We start from the raw sequence: 12,308 nt of genomic DNA, 5'->3' as shown, positions 1-12,308 counted from the left end.
AACTGAAATAATCATTTGCTCTCTAAATTGGATATCAGTATACAACATAAAGTACTGATTTCCAGCTCAGTGGAATATATAATTACAAAAAAAGGGTACTGGTTTCCAATTTCCATAAAAAGTTCACCTATATATGCTGAAAATGACATACACTTGTCAGATTCCGAAAAAAGAAATTAGAGTTTAAAAAGGGAGGTGTTATCAAGAGAGACAAGTAAATGAGAGAGAGAGAGAGAGAGAGAGAGCAAAGTCAGAACATTAGAAGTAAGGAGTTTCAAACTTCTATTCTCAAAATCTTAAATGAATTTTTCTGGAAAAAGTGAAAATTACATCCTTAAAAACAGACAATAATCAAATGTAAAAGATTTAATAATGTATAACAACTTGTACATGATTTTATAACTGAAATTTTAACGCATGCAATATAGACATTTGTGTAAGCTTGAGAGGGTTATCCAATATACTGCCAGGGACGTTTGTGTCTAATTTGCACGCCAAACTTGCTATGCATTTGGGATATAGAACAACGTGCGAGACCAATAGATGATTTCATGAAGAACTAAGACCCATATATATGTGAAAGTAGATGTACCTTGCATGGGAAAGTACGAATGTAGTCCAACAGCAATTTTGAAGCACTTCCTCTAACTGGCCTATACCTTTGCGAGATGAACTGAAAGATTCAAATGAATATAGTTTTAACAAGAGCAGTGACACGTGTAATTCAAATTAGAAGAGTTCTTAAGAAAAAATGAAGATGTCAGACAACATACATGCTAAGGATTGTGGTACCTGCAAAACCAACGCAAGAAACCTTGACAGGCATATGTCCTCCAGTTTTGATGGATTAAGAATCTGCAAATCAATAACAGCATAACCCTGCTGCAGGCAGAATCCACATATCAATAACTGCGTACTCCTAATGGGTAGGATTAACGACATAAAGAACTTTGTATTGATCTACTAAATTCAAATGCAAAAATTAGTCTATTATATAGATATCGAAATACAAACAGTAAAAAATCTGCTTACATTAATGACGACCACTGCCTCGTTTATCAATTTACTACAAACTTGGTCAACGTATGAGTGTGTTCTTCGACAGGCAGAGATAACTGCTTGTAGCTCAGACTTGAATATGCCTGAAAAATAAGCAAAAAGTTATTTGAATATGTCTAGCTCGTGTTTGCAATTAAGAAAAGTCGTGGTAGCACCCCCTAAATAAGGAGATATTACATACAGCACCTCAATGGATTTAGCAAATCATGCAAAGCACAGATAATGTTATTTTTTTGCCAGCAGAGAACAAGAACTAAAAAGAGAGAGAGAGAGAGAGAGAGTGAGTGAAATTCCACATTTTATAGTAGACAGTTTACAGATTTAAACTACACCATGAGAGCTATCATTTCAGCCAACTCACATGATGACAAATCCCTTAATGACATTCGAATCCTATTACGCGCAAAGAAAAGAATTTGATTTGATGGGTCTTCCACCCATTCCTGATTACCCCAAAGGCATATCTGCAAAAGATAAATTAATGGCGATTCAACACAATTTCTGTGCCAAACTCAAGATATATACAGATTGAACTCACAACGTATGTCTTCTACAGTTCTACACTACTAACCTTGTACATATCTTCTTTTGAAAAATCCAAGAGTGGTTGGACAAGAAGAATAACATGCTTATTTGAGACTCCACCAAAAGAATGTGAATATGTAGAGAATATTTGAGATGTGAAAGGCATGGCCGCAAGTCCAAGCACACCACTATTGCGAGACAGTCTAAGAATGAATAACTCCGCCTGCATTTTGTCTCAGCATCACTACATGTCTAGCATTTGTAACAAGCCTTCGAAGTTGAAATCAACATAGATGAGGATAAAGCACCATAAATACAAGAACATAAACAGATTATTTCTTTCAATTTTGAATTTATGAATAAGGAACTTCTGCATCAATGGAACAAAACTGTCTATGCCTGCTAGTGGACTCAGAACACTCTTAAGAACCATAAACTTGAACATGTAAGATACACTAATGCATATGCCATGCACCTGTGCGCGTGCTAACATACACACGAGAAGATGCAAGAGAGAGAGAGAGAGAGAGAGAGACTATTGTTGGTCGAACCTGGTCATCTGCATGATGCGCAATAAGCAAAACACCAATCTGATGTCGGTCACAAACTTTCTGAAAAGTTTGATACCTGAAATTCAACCAAATTTGCAAATCAAGCAACTTCTCTTCATCAAATTAGAGCATAGTTTGAATCTTTTCTATTCAAGTTTAAAGATAAAAAAACCCAGAGAAGTATTAGATGCCTAACTAATCTGCAAACAGGACAAATAAATAAATAAATACCTCATGTCACGAGCTGCTTCTTGCAAGTGACCCTGTTTTGGCCTACCATCTAGCCAATCACAATGGGCAATCTCACATCTGATTCCTACACGAAGTTCATATAAGCCCCAGCCCATCTATTGCCATTGAATATCTAAACTCAATACACGATATTAAACCAAAAAGAGGGGGAAGGGGGAGCCAAAAGGATGTCAGTGCAAAGTGTACCCATTTGAGAAACCCGATTGCTCACAATGTTTGCCTCATCTTTGCTTTCGGCACGTCGCCCATGATCGACAATTATTGCCAAAATCCCATCAATGAAACCACTACTCTCTCCAGCAGCATTAAGGCCATTGGTTTTCCAACTGGAAGTTAAAACACAAAGTGCCGTACTGTCAGGGCCTCCAGAGACTCCCAAAGCTAAACACCAACGAAAGAAATTTCAGTCACTCGACAAAATTCTCAGTCTGCCAGTCAAATGGGTATTTCCTTCCCATGCTAATGAGGGAAACCGTATTAAGACTAAAAATTTTGTTTTCTTTTTGCTGATTCTCCAAAAACTTATTCAGCAATTTACAAAGAAAAAGATACAATTTTTTTTTTTTTTGATAGAAAAACTTGATGTAAACAACTAAACAAGCCAAACTCGGGCCAAAGGTTGAACAAAGCCCTCACCCACCAGCAAAGCACTCACTCACCTCTTATAAATCAAAAAAAAAATTATGTCAATTTCCCCTAACTTCAATTATTTCAACAAGCAATCCAATATAAAAGAGTATCATAGTAGCACATACTATTAAACAAGTAATTTGGTAATAAGACTGATCTAAATCAGTATTAAACGGTTGAAAACTGCAAAATTAATCAAAAATATATGAAAATAATTTTAAAAATCACATCATATATATAATCCATAACGTCACACAATTTTGAGAAGAAGTTTGACAGCAAGAAATGAGATACGATGACTTTAAAAAAAAAAAAAAATGACGTGGGATAATGAAATCTGACATGGCAGTGCCACGTCAGCAGGACTGTACAGTTAGTTAGTGTGCGTGTAGCACTTCTCTTTCCCAAAACAAAATGGTATGCTATATTTTGAACATTTCTTATGAAAAAATCGTTTCGTCCCGCACCAAGACCTCCCACCGAGAGACGGAGAGAAACGCAAGAAAGAAACGAAACGAAACTCACCTGAACAAAGAGGCGTCGGATTCCACGTAACAATCTCTCCAGTCTCCGATGCGGGAACTTTCCCGCCAAATCAGCGAACTCTCACCCAGCTCCATTTCACCTTCTCTGCCATGATCACCCGCCAAACCTCCTCCTCCTCCTCCTCATTTACCTTCACGTTCCTATCACTCTCTTTCCTCGTCCTCTTCATTTCCCTCTCTCTCCTCCGTTTCAGACCCACTCCTCTCGCATCTCAAACCCTAACCCTAAATCCCTCACTACCCAATTCGACTCTGCCTCGACCCCAAGCCCCTCGCAACCACTACATCGTCCGGTTCCTCCAGTACAGGCTCGCGGAGGAGCACCGGGCTTATCTGGAATCGAGGTTCAATCCGATGGCTGGGAATGGATCGAGCGGAAGAACCCGGCAGCCAAGTACCCGACCGATTTTGGGTTGGTGTCGATCCAGGAGTTTGCGATAGAGAGGGTGGTAGGGGAGATTGGGAAGCTGGGGCTGGTGAAGGATGTGAATTTGGATTTGAGCTACAGGAGGGATTTGCTTGGGGAGGAGAAGAGGGCTAGGGCTAGAGTTGGGGCTTTTGTGGACGGGAAGAAGCGTCCGGGGAAGATTTTCACGGCGATGTCATTTAGAGAGGGCGAGGGCGAGGGCGAGTATCACTCCGCAATTAGTAATGCTTCGGTTAAATTAGGACGCCAGCTCTTGATGCAGGTAATTTTGTCTTTGATCGTTGCAATTTGGGTTTTGTTTGGTTGGTGGGAAATTTGGGAATTGGGAAATGGGAAAATGAAATTTCAACTTGGTTACTTGCAAGATATGAAGAGCCCGCGTGTATTAGTTAGTGAAAAATATGAAATTTGATGCTGGCCAAATTCTTGGTAATTGATATGGAGCATTTGTCAACTTCGTGTTTGTCATTGGTTCTTTCTTATGATATATGTAGTTTCTATGGTGTTGGAAGCTTTTAATGCGAGTGTTTCTGTTCCTTTTTGCATAATCCATGTCGTGTTTCCAAATACACAACTCTGAACGCTGTGAAAATTTATTTATTGAGGCCAGATATTTACAAGAATCTACATTCTTTTGCTGCTTATGGATGTAGACTAGAACATGATTAACTTCTTTTTGATGCGCCCAGAACATGGCCTTTCAAGTTCTTGATGTATTCTTATGCTCCAACATCCATTTTATGGTTGCAGAGATCTCAAGTTACTTCCTTGTTTGGAGCGGAAGTTCTCTGGTCAAAAGGGTACACTGGTGCAAAAGTCAAAATGGCCATATTTGACACTGGCATTCGAGCTAATCACCCACATTTTCGTAATATCTAGGTATTACCGATAGGGAGAATCCTTTGGATTGTTCTTTGTTTTTATGTTTAATGTCTTTATTTCCATTGTAAGCAAACTTTAGATGTGCTTTTAGTGGAGGAGTTTTACTAGTTTTGAGGTTGTGTTCAGGAGCGTACAAACTGGACAAATGAGGATACGCTAAATGACAATCTCGGACATGGGACATTTGTTGCTGGTGTTATTGCTGGTGGAGATGCAGAGTGTCTTGGTTTTGCTCTAGATACCGAGATTTATGCTTTTCGCGTATTTACTGATGCACAGGTAATGCACATTGTTACTGGTATTACTGCTTGTGTGTTCTTATATTTAGTTTTCTATGTACACCATTCAGACTTGAAGTTGCATTTATATCTCACCTTTTATCCTCTATATTCGGTTTCAAGTTCTGCAATCATGTGTAATTCTGAATTGCAGTTCATCCATAGGATTTTTAAGTACTCCTAAGTTTGAGAAAGCCTAGCACGACTTGTAAAATGACTGAATCTATTTTTCAATGGTTCACTAAAATTTGTTTTCAGGAGTTTTTGAGAAGTTTGTATTTAGTACATAATATGTTTATTGGGCTTTTTTATTTTTTTATTTTGATTTTGTCAAGAAAACTTGTTGAGATTGTGAGAAGATTTTATTCAGCCTATTGCAGGTATCATACACATCATGGTTCCTTGATGCATTCAACTATGCCATTGCAACCAATATGGATGGGATGTATTGAATTTGAGTATAGGCGGACCTGATTACTTGGATCTCCCGTTTGTTGAGAAGGTAAGATGGTGTTGGCTTGTTATGTCTCTAACTGACTTGATAAGATTGGATTTAATAGGTTTTTTTCTTTAAAAAAAAGGGGATAATGTATTGCTTTCTCTGCCCCCATTCTCCAAGAGCACCAGATGGGTTCCAGAGCAAGAATTCAAAAAGGGCATGTTGTTCTTTTGTCCAACATCTACCACCAGATGCCAAAACTGATCACCCAAATGATAATTGACCCTTTGAGCTGATGAGCTTTCCAAAGACATACCCACATCCAACGACCCATTCACCCCCAAACTTTTCCTTTCACTGTTACCCCCTGAACCAATGCATGATGAACTCCCCTGTATCAGCAGCCCGCTCTCCTGCCTATTTGCTGCATAGTTTATTTACTCTGTTTGGGGGTAATAAAAAGAGTCCTTAATTTATTTACTTACCATTGAAAAACTGGAAGAATCATATCAGCATAATCATCTATAATAAACTTCTTATTTTCAACATGGCCTGTTATGTGTTAACGTAATACCTGTGCAGTTACTTCCATCACAATGCTAATAGTAGTATTACCTGATATTCCCAAATTATGTTTTGGTTGCTAGATTAATTTTGTCACAATCGCATTTCCCCCCCTTTTACATAGGTTAATGTTGCTTTGTTCTCTAGGTTTGGGAAATAACAGCAAATAACATAATTATGGTTTCGGCAATTGGAAATGATGGACCACTTTATGGCACCTTAAACAATCCAGTAGACCAGAGTGATGTCATTGGTGTTGATGGCATTGACTACAGTGACCACATAGCCTCATTTTCTTCACGTGGCATGAGTACTTGGGAGATTCCTCATGGGTACACTATAATCATTCATTTCATAGGAACTGAAATTTGTCCAGAGATTGGAATTTTTTTTTTTTCTTTTCTTTCTTTCTTTTGGTTGTTAAAATATATATCTCTTGCTTTCTTTTTTGACAAGGTGAATTAAAAAGCAATCAGCTTATTGCCTTGTTGAAATGTCTTAAATTTATGATGTTCCCTTGCTAACGGAAGTGCATATGATGTTCCTTGCCATTGACTGTGCATGTAGCAAGAATTTAAAAGCGTTACCTTTTGATGTTTATAAGGAAACTCCTGGAGACTTGGATGGCCCTTTTTGCCTGCTCATGCCACAATAGAGTTTGTTATGGGGCAATTATGAAAGGATCTATGGCTTTTTATGTGCGCCACACACACAACTATGTCATAGGGGGGGCACCCCATTCATGATGGTGCTTTACCTTTTTTTCATTTTCTGAGATTTGGTTTAAAATCACACTTTTTGTCTATGAAATTGCAATGCCAAAAGCACCCGAAGAGTCATTAACCAAGAGATAACAAAGTGAAAATATAAATTATTTGCTTATCTTTTTGTGTAAAAAATGTCTTATTTTTGCCCTTAACATGCACTAGTATCCACTATTCGAATTCATGTGAGCAAACGAATATTTATTAATCATAGCCAAACCATCATTTTCAACAATCTAGTAATCATAGATCTTCAACAATCTAGCCAAGTTCAGGTGAGAAAATGATGATTTGGCTATGATTATTAGTGCTTGAAGATGTCTACTTTTGCTATTTGCATATATATTTTGAATGGTTATGATCTATAAGTAATCTCACTAATGCATACGAAAGGTGCATTTGAATCAATGTTTTTTTTTGTAAGTAATTGCCTTCCAAAATGAAATCTTTGAGCTTGAGGGAGGCTGCCAAAGACGCTGCAAGGAAGGCAGCAGTAGCCTCCCCATAAGTAGGATCACACAAGGGGGCCTTATTTGAGATATAGCCTTGAAAATCTTTCCATTGGAGTCACGGCATATGACAGATTGGGCAGAGAAGGACTCCCTAATTGTTGTGTCAAAATTAATCTTGAAGGAGCCATCAATTGGGGGGGACCATTTTTCTGCCAGGGGAGTGGAAATGTTCTTCTAAGCCATGTGGTGCTCCAAAGAGACTTTCTTGATGGAGAAGGATAGCGTCCGAGCATCTGGAATGACCCCTTCATGGGCTGCTTTATTCCCGTGGAACCAAGAAAGGTCACAAGCAACTGTAGCGTAAATCTGAAACAAATGAGTCTTTCCTAGGAGGTTCCTGGAAAGGGTGTTGGGAGAGATGAGATCCTGGATGGTGAGGGAGAGGAGGGAGAGATTACTTTGGTTTTTAGGAATGGGTTTGAAAGAGGTAGAGGTGGGAATCCAAGAAGAATCCCAAATGGAGAGAAAAGAGTTTGTGTGACAAACCCCTTGAGAAAGAAGGTTCCGGGTCTTAAGGATTCCTTTCCAAAGCCAAGTGCAAGAAGAGGGGATATGGGAGGATCGAAAAGTTCCAATTTTGAGATACTTACCTTGCAGCTGGGACACCGAACTGACCCAAGTGCAGCTATGACAAACCCCTCGAGAAAGAAGGTTCCGGGTCTTAACGATTCCTTTCCCCAAGTGCAAGAAGAGGGGGTATGGGAGGATAGAGAAGTTCCAATTTTGAGATACTTACCTTGCAGCTGGGACACCGAACTGACCCAAGTGCGGTTTGAGTTTGATAAGAGCTTCCAATCAAGCTTGGCTATGAGAGCCAAGTTAACATCCATCATGACCCTAAAACCCGAACCTCCCAAGGCCTCAGGAAGACACAAGAAATTCCAAGATTTAAGAGAAAGATTGCGGGCTTTTTTGGGGGGAAACTCCAACAAAAGTCAAACATTTTATCCAACCTGCTGCCAAGGCCAATGGGGACGAGAAAGTTACTCATTGCATATGTAGGGATATAGGCATCAATTGTTTTGATTCGAAATTTCGAACAGTTCTCCCTACTTGAGGGAGGGATTCAACCCTCCACCCCTCTATTCTGCCTTGAACTTTATCTAGGATATCATGAATAACACCCCATCTTCGAGCTGCCAAACAAAATGGGGAAGCCAAGGCAAGGTAAATGAAGTTTGAGGGATTACAATTGAAAGGAAGGATGGTTTGAATGGAATTGATGGTGTTAGGGTTGGTCTTTTCGCTGAAATGGATAGTAGACTTACTAGCATTAATGGATTGCCCCGACCAGCTAGTGTATTTGTCAAGGCAGCCACGAATGTAGGAGGCTTCAGCATTGGTTACACAGCCAAAAATGAGAAGGTGCGAAAAGAAGATGAGTAAGGACAAGGCAATGTCTAGCAATCTTCAGTCCCTTTAAATTACCTTCCACTTCTTCCTTGAGCAAAAGTCTAGAGAAGACCTTTGAGCCAAGGATAAAAAGGAAAGGAGAAAAGGGGGTGATTGTATCTCAAACCTCTAGTAGGGAATAAAGGCCAAAGGGCCTGCCATTAATTAAAATGGAGAAAGATGGCCTCATGAAGCTGCAGACTGCTTCATCTTGCTCCATTTTCTCAAACTTTCGCATCTAGTTCATCTCGAAGAGCTCCATCTCCTTCCATTACGGATACAAAATGTAGAGGAGCGAAAGAGCCAAGAGCAAAAATCTTGTTGAACATACCTTTGTTTTGAGGTATGTAGCTTAAACCTTGTTCTGCAGCGATATTTTTGTTTTCCGCTCAAAGTGGATTTGGTTTTTCACTCAAAATAATTGTTGATTGATAATTTTAGGGTTTTAATTAGATTAAGTAGCATTGGAAATGCTTGCTTTGTATTACGAGGTCTTTCTCCTTTGCCTCTTACTTTCGTTATGGTTTTCTTCAAGTTTGTTCTCTTACAATTATCAGCTACTTTGATTTCTTTCTTAACTTCTTTTATTTTATTTTATTTATATATTTTTTTTTCTGACGAGTAGACTTGAAACTGGTGGATTGATTGTGAAAAGAGAAGATGTGGGCACCTTGTGCTTGTGATGCGTGCTGGACTGTGGTGTCGAGGATTAGCCAGCGGCTTGCAAAAATTGTGTACTATGGTCTCTTTGCACTTTCTCTGATTGTTTCTGGGATTCTCTGTGAGGTTGCCGCACCTCTAATGGAAAAATTCCCTTGGAAGCCCTCTGCAAATATTTAAGGGTGTTTGCTTTTTCTTGTTTACTCTTTTCATTTTTAGGGGTTGTTATGAGTAATTTGTATGCTTTATATTCTTCAAGGCAAATCTGTTATAGTGATGGTAAAGATGTACATGATATGGAAAGACTTCACTGTTGTGTGAAAACAAATGCAACCATCACTTTTGTTGTGTGATGTTTATGAATTGTTCTTTTGTTCTTGCAGCTAGTAGACATAATATATGACACCTCTATGGACATGTGGGGCTGCAAAAATGAAACTGTTTATGGCCAAGACACAGAATAACTAAGGCCGTCGTTTCTGTAGGTGTCCGCTTGGCAGGTGAATATTAATGACCTCAATTAATTTATTAAAGTAATGTTATTGTAATGCGTAGTTGGTGTTTAACAGGACCACTCAAGGAGCTTCATGTGGGTTGCGGAATATAATGCGGAAGAGGTACAACCAATAGCAGCAGTTTTAGAACAACCCCTCAGGAGGAGTATCCTGATCTAAGTGGGCGGTGAAGGTGTTGGCTCGCTGCTGCAGTTGCACTTTTGTTGTGGAATTGTTGTTTTTTATTGAACTTGATGCAATAATAATAACAAGTAGTCGGCTACTACTTATAATGATTGTTGGAAATTGTCTCTACTTCTGTTTGATGCACTGTACTGCCATTAATTGTTTAGATAAATTGCATGGATGCACTCTTTTTCTTTCTTTTTTTATAAAAAAATTAATATGAGATGCAGTTGTTTCATTTGTAGTATGAAATATTTCATATTTTGGCTACCATAGGATAATCAATTTTGGCACAATATTTCATTGCATGGAGTGCTATATTTGGTCGTGCAGCATTAGTATTGAAAATTCCAAGTAAACAATAATAGACCACCGTAAGCGTTTCAAAACAATCCAAACTCTGAACTGGAATATTGAGACAGCAAAAAGCAACCAGCTAAAGACAAGTAAATTACTTCACTCATGCAAAGTGCCGAGGCATGTGAATTGAAGTGAATTTCTCAAATGGCGAGCAAGGATTCGGAAGGCAACTTCAAACAGCAATTTTATACCGAAAATATGTGTTAAATTACCTACTAACAACACTCATGATTGATGTAGGAAACGCCCTATTCTTTGAGAAGGTGTTTTTTTTTTTTTTTTTTTTTTTTCAAGCAGAAGTGCCACCATTCCTTCTTCCTCTTACTTCGCCTCGCTTGATCTGCCCCCTCTAGCCGTTTTCCACCTTGTGTACTGTCGTTCTTGATTCTACGGTGGTTCTCAACTCTGGATTTTTTAAGCCTAATCTATTAGCCCTTCCTCTTCAGCTCTGACGTGTCACACCAGAATCTTCCCTAGCCTCCTAGCTTTCTGTTGATGCCATCATTGCCTTGTTCCAACCACCATCCGCCACTACGTGTCCTCCAAGTTGCTACTAGAAGCACTCCCGCCTACCTCCATTCGCCTCGTCCTCCGTTCAAGCTGTTGTTCAATGGGCTTTTTTACAATTTTCTTTATTTTCCATGTATTTTTATTTTCCTTGTGATTTCCAGCTCTCTTTTTTATTTTGCTGCTTGTTTGTTTTGTGTGCTGCTGTCTCCTAGCTCTTTGACAATTTGATCTTACAATGAAGACTTTTGAAATCAAAATTGTGTTGGTTCCTTTCTATCTTGCAGTCCCTAAATTGTGTTGGCTTATATGTATATCCGTACCTTTCTTGACATCAATGCATTTTAAAGTCGTGATCGTCATGATCCTATCAGAACTTCGCAGTTAAGCGAGTTTATGCAAGAGTAGTATTAGGATGAGTGACTTTTTAGAAAGTCTAGTTTGAAGAGCCAAAAGTAGACAATATTGCATATTATTGGGGTGCGGCGTTACAAATGGTATCAGGGTCATTGCCCAACCTAAAATTGGGGGAGTGTGCACAAGTTCATGAGGGTCGCTAGAGGGCACTCATTGGGACGCCAAGAATAGGGTGATCCCATGAAGGTCGCCAACAAGGCACTGGGTCTTAAGAAGGGGTGATTGTAGCTTTCCACATTGCTTGGGAATGAATATGTGTTTATATATATACTCGTAACTTTTGTGACATCAACGCGTTTTAAAGTCGTGATGGTCGTGATCTCACCAGAACTCCGCAGTTAAGCGAGCTTATGCAAGAGTAGTACCAGGATGAGTAACTTCTTGGAATATTTGGTTTGAGGAGCCAAAAAGTGGACATTATTGTGTCATTGGCGTAGGGCGTTAGAGTCGCACCACCCCCCAAATGCCTTAAGGATGGTCCCCCGAGGCTTCCAAGGGTGGTGCAACTACCCTCGGTGACCACCCCAATTTTTATTTTTCAGGTGTTTAAAATAAAAAATAATATGAGTATTTTTCAAAAATATATTTCGTTCCTTAAAAAATAGTTATTCCTCTATGTAAGAGAATAATTATTCCCATGGATTTCCAATTTAGAAGATTTTTCATCTAAAATATTCTCATCTTTAGATTTTCGTCAACACCAAGTATTTCCATAAATATGGAAATCCTTTGTCCCCAAGTATTCTCATAACTATTATATTATGCTTCTTTATTTTATTTTCATTCTAGAGAGATTTCATCCTTTAATAGTATTTAGGGTCTTATTATAAATTAGTATAAATTGTAACAAAATAGTCAAGCTTT

The 12,308-nt window shown here is 38.8% G+C and overlaps 1 protein-coding gene and 1 pseudogene across 1 annotated transcript in view; one reads left to right on the top strand and one right to left on the bottom strand.

Annotated features, from left to right (window-relative positions):
- The window catches only part of LOC132165186 (uncharacterized), a 3,867-nt gene extending 506 nt beyond the window's left edge, over nt 1–3,361 (bottom strand). The window contains exons 1-9 of the mRNA XM_059575675.1: nt 3,340–3,361; nt 2,574–2,768; nt 2,367–2,451; nt 2,136–2,211; nt 1,631–1,807; nt 1,421–1,523; nt 1,033–1,142; nt 793–882; nt 593–673 (exon numbers count right to left, since the gene is read on the bottom strand). Coding sequence (XP_059431658.1) covers nt 593–673; nt 793–882; nt 1,033–1,142; nt 1,421–1,523; nt 1,631–1,807; nt 2,136–2,211; nt 2,367–2,451; nt 2,574–2,768; nt 3,340–3,361 — 939 coding nt within the window. The remainder of the gene's footprint in view (nt 1–592; nt 674–792; nt 883–1,032; nt 1,143–1,420; nt 1,524–1,630; nt 1,808–2,135; nt 2,212–2,366; nt 2,452–2,573; nt 2,769–3,339) is intronic.
- A 104-nt stretch (nt 3,362–3,465) lies between these two features.
- Nucleotides 3,466–10,289, top strand: LOC132165185 (subtilisin-like protease SBT6.1; annotated as a pseudogene).
- The last annotated feature ends 2,019 nt before the right edge of the window (nt 10,290–12,308 follow it).

Source organism: Corylus avellana, chromosome ca11, assembly GCF_901000735.1.
Source record: "Corylus avellana chromosome ca11, CavTom2PMs-1.0".
NCBI classification, from domain to species: Eukaryota; Viridiplantae; Streptophyta; class Magnoliopsida; order Fagales; family Betulaceae; genus Corylus; species Corylus avellana.
Note: the sequence above shows the minus strand (reverse complement) of the source record. Positions and strands in the feature narration are given on the sequence as shown.